The sequence below is a fragment of the Micropterus salmoides genome, unplaced genomic scaffold (assembly GCF_014851395.1).
Source record: "Micropterus salmoides isolate LMB-PRFRI ecotype aquatic unplaced genomic scaffold, ASM1485139v1 Ms_hic_scaffold_1, whole genome shotgun sequence".
Lineage (NCBI taxonomy): Eukaryota > Metazoa > Chordata > Actinopteri > Centrarchiformes > Centrarchidae > Micropterus > Micropterus salmoides.
In genome coordinates this window covers 31,857,304-31,880,658 of record NW_024040040.1, presented here as the reverse complement: position 1 = coordinate 31,880,658, position 23,355 = coordinate 31,857,304, and the positions used below count along the sequence as shown (strand labels likewise).

Below are 23,355 nucleotides of genomic sequence, written 5' to 3'. Positions count from 1 at the left end.
GTCTCCTGAAGCTCCATGTCAACACAGATGGATTCGCACACGCTATACGTACGGACGCTGCCACAGAAAAGCGCAACTGCTATCACTGAATGTCTCTCACACAGACATCAGCACAAAGTATCCTGGGTGAAACGAAGAGAACTGGGGACGGAAGCCCTCCCATGTGCACTAGATAAAAGAGATCTGTTGGATGATTATCTCGCCGGTGGGACCAACCAGAGTGCTCTGTCTTCTCTAGCCACTCTGTTTTGTTGTGATGACTTCGCTCTGTCCTTTTCTTGAGGGGGTATAAACACAGCCAGGCACACTGAAAATAAGGAAGTTTGTCCATTGCTCAGCCTTAGTCATGATCATCCAGAAAGAAAACAGAAATTGGAAGTCCTAATGCTGATGATGATATATAAAGTACATTGGGAATAAGTACTTCTGCATATTTTTAAGCCCTATCCCACATTTCATAAATTAATTTATTAAATAAAATGTCATCAAGTTGTTAATACTGATGAAATTATATGGAAAATTCAGTCCAGGCACTCTTTTCAGTGCAACTCTATTGCCTGAATTTTGAGGTTTTCAGAGTGAACAATTTCCAAGGACCAAATCTGTTCTGGTCAACTGCTGAGCTCAGATAAGGGTCATGGTTGAGGCTGATGAAATGGATGGAGAGTGGAATTCTGAGCCAATATCCACAGGAAATTCAACACACTGACCTGAATTGCACTGTGGGTACTGAAACTGTCTAGAGCACTCAGGGACCATGGGCGCCTTATTCAAAGTGTCTTGCATCTGTAGTTTCTTCCCCAAAACAAAAAATAGTGCAGAACGGCTGTATCCAGCAACCCTCTCATCCCGGGGAACACTCTCTCTCAACAAAATCTCTCCATTTTCCGGGTAAATATGAGGAGAAGCTGTGAAATTAATGGTGCCCACTGTTCTTGAAAGCCACGCTTTAGCTGCCGCACTAAATGTCAGCTCTCTTTAGAGTCAAAACGCGGCTCGCCGTGGCTTTCAACTTGGAAAATCAACATGTCTGACCCTCCTTTCACTCACTCCACTGGTGGACAGGCTGAAGTGTGTCTGATGGTCTTAAATTAGGGGCCCAGCAAGATGCTTGAGTAACAGTGGAAAAAGCAGTTTGCCACATTCATTTAAGCTACAATGACTGTAGCATGGAGGCTCTATCTAGTGATAACTCCCTGCAATTTTGGTTTCGATCGGTCCCATCTGCGCCCATCATGCAGGCTGTCAGACTAGCATGAAAATGACATTATCCTTGGCACATTTCTGCCACTAATGGCTCCAAATAATTGCCCTGGATGAGTCCTCTTTTTTCCTATTGTTGTATACGTATGTGTTTGTGTGGAACCAGGCTTGGTAACAATCTGGCCCAGTGCTTGAGCATGCATAATCAACATGTCTTAATGTCTCTTCCTGTTACTCTTTTAAAAAATGTTCCTGCAGCTGTTAGCATCATTTTTTATCATATGCCACACTCTGAACGCCACATGTCATTCTTAAATCATAATCTTGTGCTCATGATGCTCTGAGAAGTGGCTAACATGGGAAATGTGCTAATGTTCCTCATCAGCTGAAAGGCGGCTCTCCGGGGAGCTGTGAATAAATATTTTGACTTTCCCTTGTGTAAAATTGTGTGTGTTGTATGTTTAAGTGTGTGTGTGTGTGTGTGTGTGTGTGTGTGTGTGTGTGTGTGTGTGTGTGTGTGTGTGTGTTGATGTATGCGCAGTCGTTGCCCTTGTCTTCCATCACTGACACGATAATTTTGTCTTAGCACCTCTCATGTGTTTCACAGACGTGTCCTGATGAGGGTGTGTGTGTGTGAGTGAGAGAGACCGTTTTTTAAGAGTGAATCAAGCTCCTTATTCATCATTCCCCATTCTGGTGATTGAGACCGTTCACTAATGTTTACACTCACAGTCCAGATGTTCCAAGAGTAACAGATTTAACACACACACACACACACAGTGATGAAGGAGTGTGATGTTTGTGATCATAAGGGAATGAGAAAAGGCACAGAACTACATAGAGGAGAGTCGAGAGACCCAGATGTAGCCTCTAGTGAATAGAAGAACTAGGTGGTCTATGGGCCATAAACTGTCCTCCATTCAATAGACCAGCTGGGAGGCATAGCTTCTCAATACCTAGCACACAAAGCCGCTTAAAACAGGTCACTTAACCAACAGTAATTCAAAAGAATAACCCCTCCTCTTCCTTTGTCCCTGTTGCGTCTCATTTTCTCACTTCCCATCTGGTTTCCTCCCTTCATCCTTCCTGCAGGTCCCGAATGCTCCAGGAACTTCACGTCCAACAGCGGTGTCATAAAGTCGCCCGGTTTCCCAGAGAAATACCCCAACAACTTGGACTGCACTTTTATGATCTTTGCCCCCAAGATGTCCGAGATCATTTTGGAATTCGAGAGCTTTGAGTTGGAGCCTGACCCAACGCCCCCTGCTGGTGTTTTCTGCCGTTATGACAGACTGGAGATCTGGGATGGCTTTCCCGGAGGTGAGAAAGCAACAAGCTGGTTGAGACTGAGCTGTGCATGAGCAGTTTTACCGGTAATTTGAAGTGACAGTGTTTCACTTTTGAAAGAAGGAGTGAAAGAATATTTCTACTACTCATGCATAATTCAGAAACAATAAAAAAAACACTCTTTTGTAATGCAATACACATTGCTCCTACAGCCATACTATGGCAGTTAATGTTGCTGCGTAACTGAGTTAGTTGGCAGACTGTATGATTCCTTTCTGCTTGTACTACTGTTACACTTCATTATAGCATCACAACATTTCAGTACTGCAAAAGTTAAAAAAAATTGGTTTTACACCTTTTCTCTGCAGGAGACATATTTGTTGTTACCTGCTTGTGGTATCTTTTCACTCAGACTGAATGAAATGATTAGCTAGCTTACTTGCCTACCTGCGCATACTCTGCCCGTGCACTCATTGGCCCTCATTTATCATTCTTGCGTAGAAACGGGCGTATATGTTGGCGTAAGATTATGCTTACACTCCTCTCACCGCGTGATTTATGAAGCTGTGCGTACCTTTGAAATCCAGCTGTACGCAATACCGGCCCTTGATAAATGCCGCGGCTGAAAACGATTGTCATTAGAATAACACGCCCCTATATATTCAAGTTTCCGCTTCCCCCACGCCCTCATTTTATGCCATGGACACAACGAAGACGGCAAAGAAGAGGAACTTCTCCGACGTGGAGATCGAGACCATCACCAGGGAAGTGGAAAGAAATAACATTGTTTTATTTGGGAGTTTAAAGAGTGGTATTAAAGGCGCCCACAAAAACAAAATATGGACGCAAATATACGACTTCTGTTAATAGTGTGGGGGTTGAGAAGCGCTTTATTTTACAGCAGGTGTTTTGAAACAATTAGCATTTAATTTAGTACCAAGTTACATGTATTGGGGTGTACAATAGTGATGATGATGTGATGTGGAGTACCATTAATTCACATTAATAATTGCATGACAATTTGTAATATTCTTCTTATTTTTATTATTATTATTATTTTTATTATTTAAAAGAAGAAGAATGTCATTTTTATTATTTTGTCAGTCTGAATTATTTTTTGTTCATTGAAAGCCTTTCATTACTGAACCTGCCGGGCCTAACCCTGAAACATCAGGTAAAGCGCACAGGCTCCACTGGGTATAGCTGAGGCCTGAGTACAGATTTATCCTAACTGTCATCCATCATTCTGTTTAAGTGCGGTTATAGTTTTTGCGTTGAAGCGGCTACAATTCCTACATTGCGACATCAAGGGATGATGCTTACCTTTTGTTTAATGCAAGATATTAGTCAAACGCTGAGCAAGAAAAACATAGACAAACCATTCTCGTGTTGCTTTAGAAACATTTTATTATTCTCTTCAAAATGTCGAAAAAAGCAAAACACTGCGAAAAAAAACAAAACAAACCTTAGATGGCATTTTGAATGCGCATTTGGGTGCTGACTTGTGACTGGTTCCGTGAATCTGCAGTGTGCATTTTTCCGTTTTTAGGCAATAATATAGTCAGTTCAACTTTTATTTGTGACACCACCTTTTTTTGTTTGGATATATACTGAAATAAAAGCAACCCCAAATAAACTACAAATTAAGGAATACATATGAATGCAAATCAAATTCTTTAGTAAAGTCACACAAATTAAACATTGAAGTCCATGTTGCACAAAAATAAACACTGAAGTTTATAATTACTATGTTGGTTTTTTTTTTACAGTGGGTCATAATATATCATATCTTGTAGTTTGTCAGTGCATTTTGTGGTGTTAGGAATTGTTTTTCTGCGCATTTTCAGCACTAACTCAAAACTTGCGTACATGTACACCACTTCCTGAGCTGGCGTGATTTGATTTGAGCATTGCGTATGCCAACGTCCATATTGATAAATCTCAAAGTCACTGTGGTTTTGGGTGTACGCCAGGTGTACGCTGGAAATTTGGTGTACGCACTTTTCATAAATGACGGCCATTGAGTGTGAAAATGTATTTTGGGGGAGTAGCCTGGGAACGAGTTCAGTTCTTTCAAAATCTAGCTGTTTGTTGCTAGTTTCTCCAGTCCAGTCTTTTTGAGCTACACTATTTATTTCTCTTTGTTAGTATTAATATTGTGTGCATTTTGTTTAACCACAAGAAAATATCACTGTTAAAAAAGTAATAACTGTGTACATTTGTCTGCCCGCATGGACACAGGTGAGTGATTGTTTCGATGTTAGAATAGGAAAGATGTGCATTATCCCACTGCTTAGCAATCTATCATGTGGGCTACCTGCCTCAACCAGACTTGGCACGGGTTTAACAGACCTCATGAGCAAAATTCTATTGCTGTTATTGCTCAATGCTCAGCAATTCCTGATTATGTCCTTCCTTTTTCTGCCACAGCCTACATTGGGCAGGAGGGTTTGTTTGTGTCAGAACTGTAAGGTATAATCTATGCTATAATATTTAATTTCTTGCTTCTTTACGCATAGAAAACACAATTTGATCTTGCAGGAAATGGCACAAGTTTCCTTATGTTTCCCACTAGAGAGAAAATTGAATTTGAACTGAACCAGTTTGGTCCTGATAAGAGCCAACATCTTCTGGTCGCAAGGTTGTGCAAAGGCTGCAGCACTCGCATAGATTCACAGACACACAATAAAATATTGCCTTAAAATAGCATTCTCAAATCCATCTACAAAATCAGCAGGTGAGAGACAGAGCGAGAGAGGGCGAGCAGTGTTCAAAGTAATGCTTCCACGGCCTGAGATGAGGCTTTGAACTCAGCGAGCAAAATCACCTCTTGAAGTTTTCAGTTTTTCTCCTGGCTATTCCAACACAGGGTGCAGACAAGATGAAAGCTTTTCTCACCCACCAGTGGCTGAAAATTTAAAGAATTTTATCTAGTAGCATTCAACTTGGTAATCTCTGCCCTGGCGTTCCAAGTGATAAGGTTGAAGTGTAAATCATTGCGCCTTTTCAAGTGAGTTTTACTTAAAGTTCAGTATTCTCTGAGATCACATCTCTGTGGATTTGAACGGTGTGGAGTTGACCTTTGAATCCACAAATTATTTCCATAATTCCCCTCGAGGTAGGATATGTTTAATTTTCAAGATTTGTGTTGATTAAGAAGACCCGCACACTCATGGAAAGCTGAGAACATGTCACATTATTATCACCTTTTAATACATATTTTTGCAAAAAGTATGCCGAAATGTCTGGAAAAAGGTTTCCTGTGCTACTTCCACCTTATTGAAATGCAGAGATTTTTCAGTTCCTTCTGCTGAAAGTACAGCACAAAAGAAGCAGAATAAGATCTACTAGAAACAGTGACCCTAGTCAGGGCAGAAAGTGGACACCATCACTTCAGACTGAGGTGGCATCACACCCTTCAAGTGTTGTTGTATGTGAAAGACAGCCATGTACAAAAATAAGCCATGGGAGGAAAATAGAGTATCTGCTTTTGCCAGGCGGTTCCTGTGGTGCAATCTGGATCGATACTGCATTAGCACAGAAGGCTGGAGGCATGCTAGCCATCGGGGTATGCAGAGGTGGGAGATGTCCAGGCAAATGCAGGCCTCCATGAAGCCCCAGGGGAATCACACCTCTCAAAGCACACATTGTTAGACAGGTGCTGTGGAGGAAGAACCTCCACTCTCCTGTCCCTCTTCCCTGAGGAATGGAGTATTCAGACTTCATAGCAAGGTTCTTTAAAATTTCATAGTGCTGGGGAGTCATGCAGATAATCCGGGAGATGGATTTTTTTTTGTCCACCCCAGGCCTTAGAGGATTTAAAAGCACACATAGATTCTCACGCACAAACACCAGGCACCTGGGTTATGAAGATTAATCTGAGCCATCACACCCCTGCCCTGTAAGTCCCCGCGGTCTGGCCTTTGCCTTTCATGTTGAAGCTGGGCCGGTGGCATGTTTTGGATGACAGAAGGCCACATGGAGGCAGGGCTGTCACTCATCACTGAACACAGCATTACTAATCACAGATAAGCCACACATCTATACAAACCAACAGGAACACACACTCACAAATGTGCATGGATCATAGCACACATCAGACAAACAGGGCAAGGTCAGTGTGCTTTCTTGCTCTCCAGCTTCTTCCCTCGTTACCCCATCACTCTTTCCCCATGTTTCCCTGTCTCTCTTTATCCCCCTATAGTTCTTCCTCCTTCCACCTTCCATATTCCGTCCCTCCAGCTCAGTCTGCTCAGTGGAACATGTCCCTCTTGTGCTTTTATTACTCTCTTTCTATTGCTCCCCTATTGTCTCTACACAGTCTTTTTTTGTTTGGCCTCCTTCACAAAACTCACTAGGCCATGGCTGTGTCCACCTCAAGCCTAAAAACTGGGAAGACGGGAGGTCTGAGGAATTTACAGCCAGCAAATAGACAGAGACCGTGACCTGCCCACACTAGGACCCTCTTCCGCTTTGGTCTTTTTGTGTCCAACAGTCAAGCGTTTCTCAAGTGTTTTAATGGGGATGGGTAAAAAAAAAATGCAGCCGGTGCCATACCTCACTGACACACTAGTTTTTACACCTCCATGGGGGGTTTAACCCATGTGTGACATGGCTATAGCAAACTTACAAATATTGAGTTAACCCAAGTCTAACCTGAATAACAATGTTTGTGCTTTTGTTTCCCTTTGCTTCTTGCCTCCAGTCGGTCCATACATCGGGAGGTACTGTGGGCAGAACACCCCGGGGAGGATAATCTCCTACACCGGCATCCTGGCACTGACAATCAACACTGACAGCGCCATCGCTAAGGAAGGCTTTTCTGCCAACTTCACCGTCATTGAAAGGACCGTTCCAGAGGGTGAGCTCACTTAAAAAAACACAAAAAATCGGGGATGTCAGGAAGGCAGAAGCAGAGGTAGCCAAATTACATAACAGCAAGAAAATCTGTTTATTGGGGTAGAAATCAAAATGAAATCACAAGAGAGATTTGATGAGTGGAATGAATTGAATTGAAACGGAGTAAGAATTAGAGGGCAATGAAGTACCCCCAGAGGAATATTACTTAAAGTTAGAAGCAGATGTTGTCTGCAATTGAAGCCACACATGGTCCTATTATGATGTATTCCCACACGTTTAACAGAGTATAAGAGTTAATTAAATAAACACCTCCTGCTTCTCCATTCAGGGAATGTGTTACAGGGTACAACTCTGCCTCCCATGGTTTACAAGACCTTTACACACTGCCGGCTCCAGACAGGCTCCAAAAGGCAACTTCTCCACCAGTAACCGTCCTAAACACACACTCACACACCCCTGGGGCTTTTAAACGCAGCATCGTCGTCACAGCGCTCGACCCCCGACCCCATTTTGCAAAATGCTCCGACTAAACATTTCATTAAGAAAGACGAGTGCTGGTAGGAGTCATAAATCTATCCAGAGGCTAGACCACCCCAAACACACAGAGTCAGCCTTTGAATAGCAATAGAGATGGATGACATTCAACAAATCTACTAATCATTTCCAAAAGGATTTTGTCTTGCCCAAAGGGAAGACAGACGCTGAGCACACACACACACAACAGCCGAAACTACCCCGCCTCACAGTAATGAGCACAGTGATGACTGCTGATGTCATTTCCCTGTAGTTTCCTCCGAGTTACTTGAGTCACTTTAATCACACATCTAATATCAGATTACTCAAATCAACTTTTAACATTCACCATAGAGAGGCATGGTGAAATATCTGACCCGTGATCAGTAAATACCTTCATTTACATGAGTTGCTTGGTCTTACATCACCGACCGAGATAAAAAATGAAAAAGAGAAGAGGCTAGAAAAAGAATCTCCAAACTTTGTCTGCACTCCTCCACACTTGAATCATTCATAATCCCCTTATGCATAATACACGGTGGATTCTCTCGCTGCTGCATGACAAGGGGAAGGGTAGACTCTAGCTGAAAGCTACTGATGAGAGGTGATAAAGTGATGAAAGGATGCCTTGTCTTTGGTTCTTACCCCATTTTTCTTAGTCTAATTCTCTCCAATCACTCTCCTCATCCACCCTCACTGTCTTTTCAGCTATCAACCCCGCTTTGGTTGGTAGCCCATATGATCAGATACTGCCCTTAGCACCCACCAAAATGCCTCTTTGTGATTTTTTTGATCATGATCCAGTAATCTAGATGATGTGGGTCTGAGTATAAAAGTTTGACAAGAACGGGCAGTCCTCTCCATGAGAGCGAGGAGACGAGGAGAGTGGAAAGGTGCGAGACAGTTTTCTCAGCCTCACACTGAGACTCTGCATCTCGTGCACATGAGCGCATACATATGCAACCGCGCATTGACACTGTAAAGCACAAACACACACGCTGACCCAGTGACTGAGGTGTGTTAGCAGTGTGACAGATGGTGAGACCATCTGTGTTAGCTCATAAGCAGCAGCCACATAGCAGTTCCACACTGCTCCTCATCCTGTGCCCTCTGAGTGTGTGTGTATGTGTGACCATGTACACGCAGGCACATGACTGCATTTTTGGGCAAAGGAATTTTGTTTATGGTCAGGTAGCATTGCGTTTAGAGAACAGGGCTCGTGACTGAACGGTGTATAGTCTGAAACACTGCTTTTTGACCAGTTTCATCAGTGGACAAAAAAGAAAGTAAATAAACACTAAGAGTAATGGTCCATGTGAATGTGTGAAAGTGTGCCTTCACATACCTTTGTGTTGTTGCGGTGACAAATTATATGGCTTCTGCCCAGATCAAAAGGTCACATTGTTAGTTCCAACCGTTGCCGCAGCCCCGTCCTCAGCGGTGTCAGCATGTCTGACCTCCAAGGGTTGGAGGGGCCGACCCTTAACTGACCCAGCTGAGTCTTTAGCCATGGAGGCCAGGATGCCTTAAAACGGCTGCCCCATGTCAACACAAACAAGGGAAGCCACCTCCTAGCATGGGTAGGTGTGCCATTGAGTGTGATATATGGCCCCAAAATACACATACTAAATGCACCTAAAATACCCCAAGAGACCAGGTTGGAGAAAATAGTTACGGTGTGCAAAAAAGATAAACTTCCCATAGGGAGGTCAGTGAAACACATCCAGTGAGTGGAAGAAATAACTGGAGTGAAAGTCACTTTAACACCTAATACTGGCGTAAACTTAGCCCACACTGAATGTTTTATGAAGACACTTTGACGTCTTAATGCGGAACACTTCCATCCTGCTTCCATTAAAAACTAAAAAGGATTTACTGAGGCGTCGCTGATGTCCTGTTCTTTTCCGGCCTGCAGCGCTGAGTGCCTGTTATGTGGTGTCCTCATCCCCAGAGACTAGCTCTGATTCTGGGGGACACTGAAAGCACATGCTGGGTACATTCTGATGCTTTCAGTGCTCAGAATTCAACTAAACATCTTTTTCTCTTCCTTTTCATTCTTTTCTTCCACCTCCTCCCCCCCTCAGACTTTGACTGTAGCGACCCTTTGGGAATGGAATCGGGAGAGATTACATCAGACCAAGTCATGGCCTCATCTCAGTACAACCCCAGCTGGTCCCCAGAGCGATCCAGACTCAACTACTATGAAAACGCATGGACACCAGCAGAGGATTCAAACAAAGAATGGATACAGGTACCACATTAAATGGGAAATTATTGATTTATAAGAGGGTTGTTAGATTCAGATATCACAGATAATTGTTATAAAGGTAATTTCAGTTACTGAGGAAAGGTAGAGAATATCTGAAAAGTAAACCATGGCAGTACAGAATAAGTCACCAACTGCCTGCAGTATGTTTTTGGAGGTGAGTCACAGTCTGAGGGTGTATGCCATATTAGAAGTGACTACTGCCTGCTTGAACACAGTATGAGTCCTGTGTGTTTGTCCTTCAGTCTGTGGAGGTACAGTTTCTCCATAACACTTTGACGAGACCCAACAATTTCGATGATGAATGTCAGCTGTCCTGATGGACCTCTGAGTGGTTGAGTCCACGCCTCACAAAAATTGCCCGTGTCCACTCTCTTTGTCACTGTCTACCTATTTGTCTATGTCTTCTCCCTCTGTCTTCCCGTCCTACCTAATAACATTCCCTTTCCCTGATAACAGTGGCCACCTCCAGGGATGCTGGGATTTAGTCCAGGCATCCTGCCCAGCCTCACACACACTCCCACACACACAAACAGGCTTTGTCATATTTTTCTGTCTGTCGACTTATCTGCACAAAGCGATCATCACCCACCAGGGGAACTTTATGCGGAAAGATTAAGGATTTAGTTCTTCCATCCCCAGATGGGGATAAGTCACATATCCCAAGTCCACTTACAGCACAAACCCCCCCAGTGACACAACAGCAGTGGCCCTACCTAGATGCATTTGGAGCATGTTTGATTTATTAACTAAAAGCCTCCAGGCCTTGTAAATGCTCGGACTGTTTTTCTTTTTCCACTGTTTTTCTACAGTCTTTGCTTCATTGCTGAAAAGTTTGGCCCCAGCATAATTCCTCAGGGGATGAATAATGGAGCTGACCCAAAGCCAAATATTTGCTTGGGAAGGGCCACAAGCAAGCTTTTCCTATATTATTACAATGAAAATAGTGTCCTGGGGGCCGCTGTTGCTCCTTCAGACTAATTTAATCAGTGTTTAAGCATTTATGTGTGCGGATTTACATGCATTCTCCCATGCGTGTGCATCCATGTGTGCGTTCTTGGCTTTGCCGGTGAGTGGGGCCAATATTGTCCTGCAGAGGAACCCAGCATGCATGTGAGTGGATCAGGAAGAAACATGGCCTCCCTTACAACTTCCTTCAGCAGTTGGACAGTCTGTTGCATTAAAGCATTTGTCTCTCTGAAAGAAAGGTCCATAAGGGTAACAGCATAGACTTGAAGGCTACTCTACATCGGTTTGCCTTTTTGTCAGCGGAAATTACAAGTGATCACAATGATTTGTTGCCACTCAAGACTATCGCTGCTGTAGTATTGATCATATTGAGGATTTGATTTGGCAGTAAAATCTGTATTTTAAAGAGATGTGCTCTAATGGGTGTCCTGATTTCCCAATACTAATCAGATCAAAACCCTGAATGGAGCTCCTCTAATTTCTAATTTCAAATGCAGCAAAAGAGCCAAGTCTGTGGTTGCCACATAATTTATGTTTTCTAAGGAGTGCGATGCACTTGTGCTGAGCACTCTGAGCAGATGCCCAATTATCACAAGTGGCATTAAAAGAGTAGAATTCTTCGTTCCTCTTTCATTAAGCCTGTCCATGGTGCTGCAACAAACTCAGGCCCCCTCACGGCACGCTCAAATCATCTCAGTGTGCCGTCAGAAGCATAGTAATCAATTCATTATTTATTTCATTATCATTCCCTGACTGCAGTTTGAGGCAGACAGTTTTATTATTCATGACAGGCAGCCTTTTGATTCCTGGGCATTTTCCATTCGCTCGGCGTTTCTTCTTTTTGCCCAACATAATCCAGATTTGTCGTCCATTTTAATGCTGCCTCATTTTGATGCACATGGGGAAGAAGAGGGCAAAATGCTAGAGTCTGTGTGCTCCTCTCTGGTAATTAGATTGGTGTGGTGTGGTTCAGCATTGAGTGCTGGGTTAGCCAGGCCATTAATCAGCCTTTTGGTGTACGCAGAGATGGACAGATGTCCTTTGAGGGGGTTTGTGGCTTGAGGAGGGAGTAAAGAAAGGGGCAATAATCCTTCAAAACAGGGCTTTATTTAATTTTCCCCGGTCCTTTCAAATATATATCCCTCTTTACTTGCTTCATTCTTCCCCTCATTCAAGTCTACAAAGCTACATCAAGGTAGAAGGAGATTTCTGCATATTATCTTTCTGTTTGAGCTATGGCTGTATTTGAAGCTTAAGTGGATGAACAGCAGGGGTCTCTGCAGCAGGTTGCAGCAAAAAATAAATGAGGGTACACCTGCAGACTACCCAGCTTATAACCTGATCCCTGTTTTATGAACTCAGACTTGTTCCACAAGGAAAACCTGAATGACACATAACACTGGCGAGGAAATACCTTCATCTTGTTTTCAGATTGGTGCATCATTGCCTGAAAACGAACGGTTCCTCGGTGACCGGGACAGGGGAAATTGCTAAGTTCCTGTCACAATGGCGTTGTCAGATATGTCGAAGAAAGGATCTGATGGTCACAGAGAGTCACCATATCATCTGAATGATGCAATAAAAGCAAGACTGGATCTCTGTCAGCCAGCTGCCATTGATCGCACATACGCACAACATTAATTATTTACACTGTCTTGGACAGAACCCAACTGTCAATACCTGAAAGCCTCTTTATTGAGCATCTCATAATGGCAATATACAGTACATGTTATCCCATACACTAGGTTAGTTTTTTTTTTTTACCCTTATGGGCTCGAGTTGATATTGGTCTCCATAATTTAGCTGCAATGACTCCTGCCATTATCTTCAATCTTCTTGCCAGGATGCATTATCCCTGATTACTTCATCTGTATTTATGTATTTATCAGCCTTTATATGTCTCTGATAACATAAATTGTTTAATCATTAGTCTCTTTACTCTTGTCATATGGGAAATTCTTTAATCTCACTTGTCTGATAGATGAAAGTAATAAACATGAGAAGCATATCAGTGTTTGTTTACACAGTATGCTCCTTTATCTCCTGCATGTGATACTAATTTCAAGGCAGTGTCAACCATTTACAGACAAACTTGTCATGGGTTTACATGGACGTTTAAAACACAGGGGTTTAAAACATTTTATTTCCTCATGCGGTCCGGCAAGGCAAACTGCACTGTGAAACTTGGGCCAGTTAGCAAAGATAACAGGTTGAGTTCCACCGCCTCACCAACCAAATGACCACTAATTGCACACTTCCTCGATGAAAGCACAGTCCTGGCCACCGTAGCGTTTATCTTTTCCGCAGCCCCAACTGCCGAGGCTAACGTCAGACGCTAAACCAGCTCAATCTGCCATATACTTTCTTCGCATCCGAATGTGCTTTCAATTACCCCAGGTCAATGAGTTGCAGAAATGCCCCCATCATTGCCATTGTCTCTCTCTTCACTTCTGTCCACGTTCCATGGCTTACCACCGTGCCGAGTGATGAGTAATTTGAATATGGACTGATAATTAACAGCAGCTTCTCAGTTGATGAAGTCTAGCGAGAGCAGAGGAGGAGTGTAGGCTGGCATGCATCTGCCGGTGAGATCATCGTGTCGTACAAATGGAAACAATGGACGCTGTCTGTACCTCTGTGCTCCCTGGCTTCGCTCTCAATTGGAAAATCAATGAAGGGATAGAGACCCATACTCGAGTGGAGTAGCCCAAAAGTAGGGCTAGAAATCGAAACATGAGGGATGGCATGATGTAATGAAATGAAACAGTGCTGTATAAGAACCCTGAGACAAAAACTCAGCTCCAGATATAATCAGTGTCATTTTCAGAGTCTGCACTATAGACAAGGAAAATACCTCAGAGCTCTGTATTCAGTCGTCATCACTAAACAGTCATTCGGAGCTGTATATCCTGGGATAGAATCATCAAGCAGTTTCCAGACATGACATACCCTCAGGTCGCCCTCGTTTCCTTCCTGATCACCATTTCTTAGTTTCATAATCATTACTCAGACCATTAGTCGTGTGTGATGCAAGCATGGGAACTCTAACCCTGGAGTTAGAGTCTTAAAGATGATTCAGAAGGAAGGAAACCTTAAAATCTGCTTCCTCTGACAGCTGGAACTGAAACCTTTAATCTTGCAACAGTACATATCTGAGCCCGAGCACACTCCACACACAACAATGCAGGCAACCTTTTATTTTATTATAGCTGTCGTCCGACCTATACATCCCTCTTTGTCAGGAAAACAGATGATCAACGCATGGGAAGACCTGCATAATTTAAAGCCACCATAGAGGTGTCGGAGGCTAAAAATAAACTGTAATTCTGTCAGGTGAATATTGTGATAAATGGAAGGTCGCGAGTGGAGCTTATAGGTCCTGCAGCATTTGAGTAATACAATTTTCATGAAAGGAGAATTAATTACACTTTCAGGTAATGGAGCTATTCCAAAAAGCTTCCGCTACCAAAGTACTGTAGGTAAAATTAGTGAACACATTGCTGAAAGCTGGTTTAGAACTACCACATATGGGACTAGAAACTCTCTTTTTCGCTGCATAATAAAGTAGCTCTGTGTATGTCAGTTCACAAATATGTCGGCTTTCTCTCATTACCATACACAGAACATCATAATCAGATTTTGTATGCAAAAAACAGATGACTAGAGGCTCTGCATCTACTTGATGGCCCGGAATTATTCCAGGCTATCTTTCTTCTTACTATACCATCCTTTGAGATCCACAAAGCATTTCCAGAGGTTGTTTTCTGGACGGGGGCCTCTGTCTATGTCTACCAGCTGCTCTTTGACTTTGGAACACAGAGGAGCGCTCCCTCCTTTCTCACCCTCGGCATTTCTCTTGTTGTTTTTGGTGAGGAAAAACGAATAAAGTCATTCCCCAGAGGCCTCGGTTTTTCAGTCAGCAGCCCCCCACCCCAGAGAAATGGATTTAAAACAGAGAATTCAGTAAACTTCTCCCAGAGTACGGATTGCTGCATACAACTTCTTGGCAACTCAATTATAAGCCAATCGAGCAGCGAGAGATAAAGTGTTTGAGCCTTTCTTGAACATCCCCCCTCCCCGGCCTTAAAAACTGCATGTCTCTTCACTGCACCCACACAACAATGACTAGGCTCAAATACATATCATGTGGCCTCGCTGTACATCTGAGTCATACAGCACAGAGACAAAACACTCCGTATCGGTTAGACGTAATGATCCCGCCCACAGCTGCCACTGCTGTTGAGGGATAATTGGAAAATGATCTCTTCAAACTTGTACAAACACACATAAATACACTGTTTGTCTGTCCTTCCCCGTAATTTATTTCTGTACTTACACACATATATATGCCTCATTCAAATGCATAATGTGGATTTCAGGATGTTAGTCTAATTGCATATATGCAGGCTTTAACTGGCTGATGTTACAAGCCTGAGCACGACTAATTCTTTTTCTGCCTTTCTGGTTTCATTAGTCAGTGAAACAACTGGAGCCATGTGGCTGCTGTGAGGCAAGAGACGTTGAGTCATCAGTTTGCCTCACAACAGGAAGGCAGAAAACACCCACAACACACATACTTGCGAGTCAAACATATTTCGGACAATGCTGGGGCAGGAAACACTCCTGGGAGACAAGGACACGTTGAAGTCCTGCCCACATATCAGTTGCTTTATGGAAAGATTCAGAGACACCTCTGTGATTTCTTACCCAGCCTGGCGTGTTTATGGCTCAGAGTGTGTGTGTGTCCCTCCAGATATGAGTTACTGTGCACCAGCATGCCCAGAATGTATAGTGTCATTTGTCTATAGGTGGGCTTCAGTCCAAACACATACCCTCACAAGAGAAATAACAATAATGTAAACTTGGAAAAGACACAAGCTTCATTCTGTTAGATCAGCAAAGTCACAAAATGCAGCACATCCCTATGGAGGCTAGATTAGGAGTCATAATTCACACCTTTCCGCTCAATGATTACATCACCCATTAAGCATGATTCAGCCTTTCAGGGCTCGATGACAAATAGTTCATTATCATCTAAGAGTGATATATTCCCCCAACATCCACTGTGCACTGTCTGCGATTTCTAAATGTTGGTTATTGGTTTATGTATATAGGTCAGCTAGTGCCGTCTGTGGCTCTGGGCTAAAAGGAGTCCCACTAGTAATCATTATCTGGGCCTGTTTGTTTTCACTGTGGTCTCTGTGGTGTGGGATGGACTGTGCTTTACATCCAAGCGTCCTGGCTGCCCATCTTCTCTTCCTGACCCGTGTAACCCCAGTCTGTTAACGCAGCCTCTACCTCATTCCTCTGCTTCCAACAAGCATCCATTAATAAATCATGCTTTGCTCATTACCCAGGCCCTGTTATCAGCCCGTGTCTGTGAAATTGCTCTAGTCTGTGCACTTCCTCACCAGAGACCCCATGCTTCTGTCCTTCACATCTTCCAAGCCATCACTGTCAGAGGCCTCCTCCTCTTCACTATTCTCTACCTCTTTCCTCCTACTCTTTCATCATTTCTCCTGCTCGTCACTTCTTGCCCTGATGCCGCACATATTCAGTATTATTACATTTGAGCTTTTGTGCCAAAACCTTCAGAAATTACAATCATTTGTTTGCCCCAGCATCTCTATGCTTTGTGTGACCCTAAAACTATTGAAAGTATGTTACGGTTTTCAGCTCTTTCAAAGTGGGCAATTCACCACACCCCTTAAAAAATTACTACTTTTAAATTAAACATACATTTTCAAAAAAGATTTGCATGTCCCAGAATATTGATTAAAGTCCAAAACACTTCAAATCACCCCTATATCAGCTCGCTCAGGCTCTGAGATTGTTTGAGCACCCATGAGTGTTCCCAATTAGCCCCGCCACTCATTTCATTCCTACAGGCTCTTCTTCTCCATTACACCTAATGAGATCCTTTCAGAAAAAAATATCCCATGGCCAAGTCTTCCTATTAGACCTTTTTTTATGTAAGCCTTTTCAGTAAGCCGCTTTGCCATTGGTCCAGATTGGAAATGAGACAGGCTGGCCATTTGAACACAGATGTTAAAGACCTGCCTGGGCTAATATATGTCGGCGCAGGCCTCGCTGCCATCCGCTGTGCTTTCCTCATCCAGCGCTGGCGCACGGCCGTTTACCCAACAGAGAGGAATTCAGCTCCTGCGTTATTAAATGGGAACCGTCTGAAGCTGAAGGGATTTAAATTGGTCTCTATTTGTGGACCCAAAAGAAATCTGGGACTTACTGTATAAGCCCCTTGAGCCTGTAGACAGGAACAAAAGTATTCTGTCTCCGTATTTGACTGTCTTTTTTGTTAGTCTCCATCCATCCAAATCCTTTGAGTAGCCAAGAGAGAGTGAGAGAATGGTGGAACCTCATTTATTGCTCCCATCTGTTTATGTCTTTTTGCTTTTGGTAGTGAATGTGAGGAGCAGGAATGACCAGCGTTCTGTGGCATGCAGATGTTCCTTTCCTGCTCTCTGCTCCGAGACATTAAGTGTGGCACAGTATATAAGGTTGGCAGACAATGCTTGCTGGCTCTGACTGGCTGCTTTTAACATGCTGGAGTTCTACGGAGATTTCTGGAGGCAGATCAACCTGGCTTTGATTTTCTTAAATGTGTGTGCTTCTATGTCTGTCTTCTCACTCTCGCATAAAGGATTTCACTGTTGTCGCTCTTTTCTTACACACCCATGCACATGCACATACGGATGATCTCCTCTCCGTCGATTCGGTAATCTACTCAAGCCTCTGGTCGCCATCCATCAGAGCTCAAACCCGTTTCACGTCAACATCAAAGGCCTCGTCTCTCATCATGATCTGGAAACCTGCTCCAATAACGCCCCAGCTTCCTGCATCAGTCCCGTGTTTTAGTGGTGTCTGCACGCAACACCATTACTTCTCATTACTGTCAGCTCAGCCTGTCAGAGGCAGTGTTATCGCTTGTTAAAATTAAGCATGCTGCTTCATACACTGACTGAGTTAGCATTCCTTTTAAAGCCTTTCAGTATCACACCACACCCACTCTTTTCCTCTGTTATGGATGAAGGGATGGTACCGCGGGGTTAAGTAGCCTCCACAGAGGTCAAAGGGAGCTGATTTGTTATCACTGGTGGCTGAAAAATTCCCTGTGTGTCTCAGAAATAGCAATAGCTGTCCTCACATTCAGTTCCTAGTCAGGCCCTCATGATCCCAGTGAAGTTAGGCAACAGACAGCAGCATTAAGAAAGTGGAAAGTGGAAAGCTAGTAAGAAGGCTGTTCTGGTTGTGAACAGGCATGGTTGGCAGACAGACACAGTTCTCCTTTAACAGGTCTGATGCAAACCAGTGACTTTCTCTGCCCAGCAGTAAACACACACAAAAATGCATACATGCGACTACAGAACAGATATACAACCAGACGCTCACTCACAGGTCTTTCTGACCCCACTGCCTGTGGCTGTCTCCATGTGAAAATATAATGGCTTTCCAGTAATGTACCGCAGTTCGTGATTACTTTATAAAGCCCTGCATATTTTAAAGGCACAGTATTTGATATTCAATCTGTATCTCTCTTTCCTCCTGGCCAGTTTTGATAATGTGATTGCAGACCCCGCTCTATTCAACATTCACTTTTATCCAATAAGCTCTTGTCTCCCATCTCAGGAAATTAAGTTGTCATCCTGTGTCTCTTTCATTAATGTGAAAATCATTTCATTGCTGTTTATTAAATTCCAGGTAGCTGCTGATGAGACTACGGCCAGAGGTGATTCTAATAGTGGGGTTATATTTTTAGCTCACCAGCTTGTCAGTGCATTGTTAATACAGACATTGTGCATAACAGTGCATTGAAAGCCTTTACTACAAAAATGATTCATGCATTTGAACAGACATAGGGCACTATATTTCAGCTGTATCAGCTCCAATTAATCAGTATTCTAATCACTACTGAAAGGGACAAAAATCTTACAGCTCCTGTAGAATGTTCTCACGATTGATAATTTTAAGCGGCTTTTTCTCAGGTGTCTTCTCCCTCTTCTACCCTCCACAGGTGGACCTTGGGTTCTTGCGATTTGTCTCAGCCATTGGCACCCAGGGCGCCATTTCCCAGGAGACCCGAAAGGTTTACTTTGTCAAGTCTTACAAAGTGGACGTTAGCTCTAATGGAGAGGACTGGATCACTTTGAAGGAAGGCTCCAAACAAAAGGTAGAATACCTTATGGTTCAACTTATTTGTGATAAGAGCTTCATAAGCCAGCAGTGATCTAATGACATGAAAAAGTTATGAGGCTAACTTACTTTACGGTGAAAAAAAGTGGAATTATATGGATAAGTGCAGCTCTGATAACACTTGTAGAAACTTTTGCAGCCTCTAACTCTAGATAAGACTATCAGAGCAAACTAGACTGTGGAAATTGTTTATTTTTGCATCTGCCTGACCAATGAATGTGTCATAAAAGCCACCCCTGCACATGTGCTGGACTTGGAATATCCCGTCCCGGTAATGTAGCCAGCTGACTTGAATTGTGGTCTGTTTTCCAAGTTGCTTTTGAGCTCAACAAAAGGGGGATTCCCAGCTATATGTGCTGAGTCTCCCAATGTGCAATTATACACTTTTCTCTGTATGGTAATAAACCCACTGTCTGTTTAAGTGGATGGTATTTCCAGCACAGACAGCGGCACTAATACAGCAGTGCAGTAACCATAGGAAGGATTATGTAAGGAATGTAGCCTCTGGTTTATGTCAGGCACCCGTCAACTTGTCGTAAAAGAAACACGGATGACAAAAGACTTTACAAACAAGAGTTAAAAGAGATAGGGACAGAAGGAAATGGGAAAGGCTGTCATGTTTGAGCAGCTGGTAGAGGTGGGTCCAGGAGAGAGGGAAAAGAAGATAAAGGAAGGGAGGGATGGCATGCTTAACCGGACCGTGACAGGCTGAAACCATTGATTGGCCTGTCAAACAGACCATGTTTTATCCATCTGGAGGCCAAGACACCCTCCACTATGGGCGTCTGGAGGGTCAGAGAGGCATGTGTGTGTCAGACAGTTCTCATGTTATGTCACATGTAAATACCACAAGGCATTTTTGAGTGAAAGAGTGCAAGGCCTCAAGTGGAACAAAGTTCTCAACAGCAACAGAGGGTCCAAACGAGCGTGTTTGTGCTGCTATGTACATGCCCCCGGGCCTGATTATTTTATGGTCTTCCCAAAGTACACAGTCCCTTCTGTAAAGTGGGGGCTTAAAGGTGCCGTGCTTAGCCCAGTCTGTGTTTCACAGGACTCTAAAGTGCTTTTGTGGGCACCATTTGCTACATGCTGAGCCTGCAGTTTGGCATCTCAGCGCAGCTCTGGAAAAAGCCACTTTACAGTTAGCAAGTGGAGAGGAGACTCGGCGTGACATTTAAGAGAGTGGATGACTTTGTTGCAGTGTCCCTTAGTGACGGGGTTGACAGGTATTGCTCAGGGACTGTGTTGCAGAGGGCTGGGCAGGATGTATGGACTAATGGGTGAGCCCTGAACTGCTATCTTTCTATCTGACTTTTTAGCTAACTGTCCATCGTTCTCCTCTCAGTTGGATTCTTCTCTGCCCTATAGCTGCTCTGTCAGGAAGGTCAGGAGGTCGTTTGGTCACCGGTGTGATTCAATTACACAGAATGAACCGTGATTGACTGTGGGGAGTTGTTTTGCTGGGTGGCCAGCCTCATCGTATGGTGCTAGTAAACTGTCAACTGACCCCAGGGGAGAACAGTGACATCGCTGACCTTTAAACAAGACACTGCAGTAAAACCTCCACCAAATCTGGAACACGACGACCGAAAAAGGGCATCTTGAGCAAATCTGGTCTTGTCAGTGTTATACATACTGTCTCAAGTTTCACTTGCCATTGCCTTTTTGTGCTGCTACACGTGGTGCAATAGGAAGTGCTGGGGCAGATTCAGGGGTGACAGGGAAATCAGTTTAATCAGTCTTACATGTATGTGACATTTGTCTCATGTATAAAAGTTACACGGCATAGCACCACAGTGTAAAGATTGTCCATTAAAATGTAATTTTATTTTTATTACAATAATACAAAAGATTTCCCACGCTGCGTCAGTTTCTTGCTCAAAGTGACACCATCACCCTGTGTTATTTAATTCAATGTGGCCAAGGTCTCAGAGAAGTTTTCACCTTGCACAGAAGACTCACCATGTTCAGTCAATAATTTACTTTTCTTCTGCCTCTATCACAGGTTTTTGAAGGCAACACCAACCCAAAAGACGTTGCCAAGACAATGCTGCCCAAACCCACGCTGACACGCTTCGTCCGGATCCGTCCCGTTGCCTGGGAAACAGGCATCGCATTGCGCTTCGAGGTGTATGGATGTAAGATATCAGGTTGGTAGTGCTAAGATCCATGCTGATCGACATGCATATATATACATACACGCACATTTGAGCTCAATCTTTGCCCACACCGTCCCACTGAATACACACAACTCTATATTACCCTGGTTACAGCCTAATTAAACACTACACAATTTCAAATGCAAGAATCAGATGATGACACTGACTCTATTTATGATTTCTGCTCATGCCCCGGTGTTGGTTTAGCTCTCTTCTTGTTGCAACATACTTGGTATTTCCAGTCCTGAACCCAGTTGCACCTTACTTCTGTCCGGTGTGAGATGAAGCTCTATTTCTGTGAGAGTCCTGCTCTACGGTTAAAGCAACCCGATGCATAATAGAGAAGTGGCACACAAAAGAGGATTACGTATTTATGTTACCCCATGTTTAGATGTACCTCATTAAATATAAATGGTGCCAACAGCTGGCAGGCAGAGAGATCTGGAACTGGGTGGTATCTATATGGTCCCATCCCACCTGCTGATCCAGTCTCAGTTTCCTCTTTAGCCACAGTCTGTCTTTTGCTTACAGAGCTCTGATTTTGGCAAAGCTCTTCTCATTTTTGCCTTCTTGTCGATGTCTTTTAATGAGCGGTGTGTGTGTGGCTCACTTTCATATGGTTTTAGCACATCTGTCTGCATCTCTATGGGTTTATGAGCATGTGTATTGAATGTTAATTAGTTCTTGCCTGTGTGTTTTGTTGTTCTGTACTTGGATAAAGAGGACAAGGACATGAATGAAAAACTCATTCTTTGTCACAGTAATATTTTGTCAGCGTTGTTAGTTCAGGATAAAGCTTTGGATTACAGTTAGGGTCAGGATTAGTTGTAACCAACCAAATGTGCTCATATGCAAACTGCGCGAGTGCTCTGTGTGTGTGTGTGTGTATGCAGTTATGCATTACATATGTGTGGCTGTTCACGTAATAGCAGAGACGAGGCACTGCGGGTACAGCAGGGTTACAGCTGGGGCGTGTGTTTCGGGCACACGACCAGACCGCTGCACAGAGCGTAAACACATCACAGGACTGAAGTCACCACAGGGCCTCCGTAAGGACGTCAGCACCCCTGGGTGCTGAAGACATTGCCAGATCCACTGCATGCTAGTTGTGCAGTCAGAGACAGAGAAACTGTGTGGCTCTTGAGGGCCGCATAAACTTGGTGTCTCACTCCGTTCTAGCTTGAGCTATGGATACCAGAACTTGAAAAACTGAAAAACTTTTGTTGAAAGAAATGCGGAGAGATTTTTCATGCTCCACTTCTCCTGAAAAGTGCTCCACATAGTAGCATCCTAAAGCGTGCACCAACATGTGACTACTAAACTAGTGGTGCAGAGCTATATATATATATATAACTTCCACTTCAGATGCCAAGGCCATAATTCAGGCCTCAGATTAGAGTTGTGCCCCAGACTGCTGCAAGATGTTATTCCCTAAATCATTATGGTCGCGTGCCTCTGTTGATATAAACAGCTACTCATTAATAAAAAGATCCACCGCCCTGTTGTTTGTAAATATGCCATGGTGTATAAATATCTCTGATGAACCACTTATGCTCCACCCAAACCCTAAATGTGGCCCGCAGAGCCATGTATCACCATCTACACGCTTACAGTCCAAAAGTGCACACGCGTGTTTGTTCCTCTGGGTGTGTCATTAAGTGCAAGGCATCTCTGAGGCTTCTGTGATCGCAGCTGAAATCGATTAAGGGCTCCAGATGACCCAAGAAGTTCACCCAAGTGTCTAAACTCAGATCAGACACACACATACACTTTCAATCACACACATATACCTTTCTTTCATATCATCCCACTTCAAAGGCGTTCATCATACAGTGCCCTGGCTTTGCTCTGCCAGAGGCTAGCTCTTGTGATCGCTCTCAGACAGAG

General features: G+C 43.5%; 1 protein-coding gene across 2 annotated transcripts in view; it reads left to right on the top strand.

Annotated features, from left to right (window-relative positions):
* Window positions 1–23,355, top strand: part of nrp1a (neuropilin 1a) — a 63,178-nt gene that overhangs the window by 25,214 nt on the left and 14,609 nt on the right. For both annotated transcript variants that reach the window (XM_038723978.1, XM_038723982.1), the window contains exons 5-9: window positions 2,296–2,523; window positions 7,196–7,351; window positions 9,948–10,114; window positions 19,131–19,286; window positions 21,315–21,459. In XM_038723978.1, coding sequence (XP_038579906.1) covers window positions 2,296–2,523; window positions 7,196–7,351; window positions 9,948–10,114; window positions 19,131–19,286; window positions 21,315–21,459 — 852 coding nt within the window. The remainder of the gene's footprint in view (window positions 1–2,295; window positions 2,524–7,195; window positions 7,352–9,947; window positions 10,115–19,130; window positions 19,287–21,314; window positions 21,460–23,355) is intronic.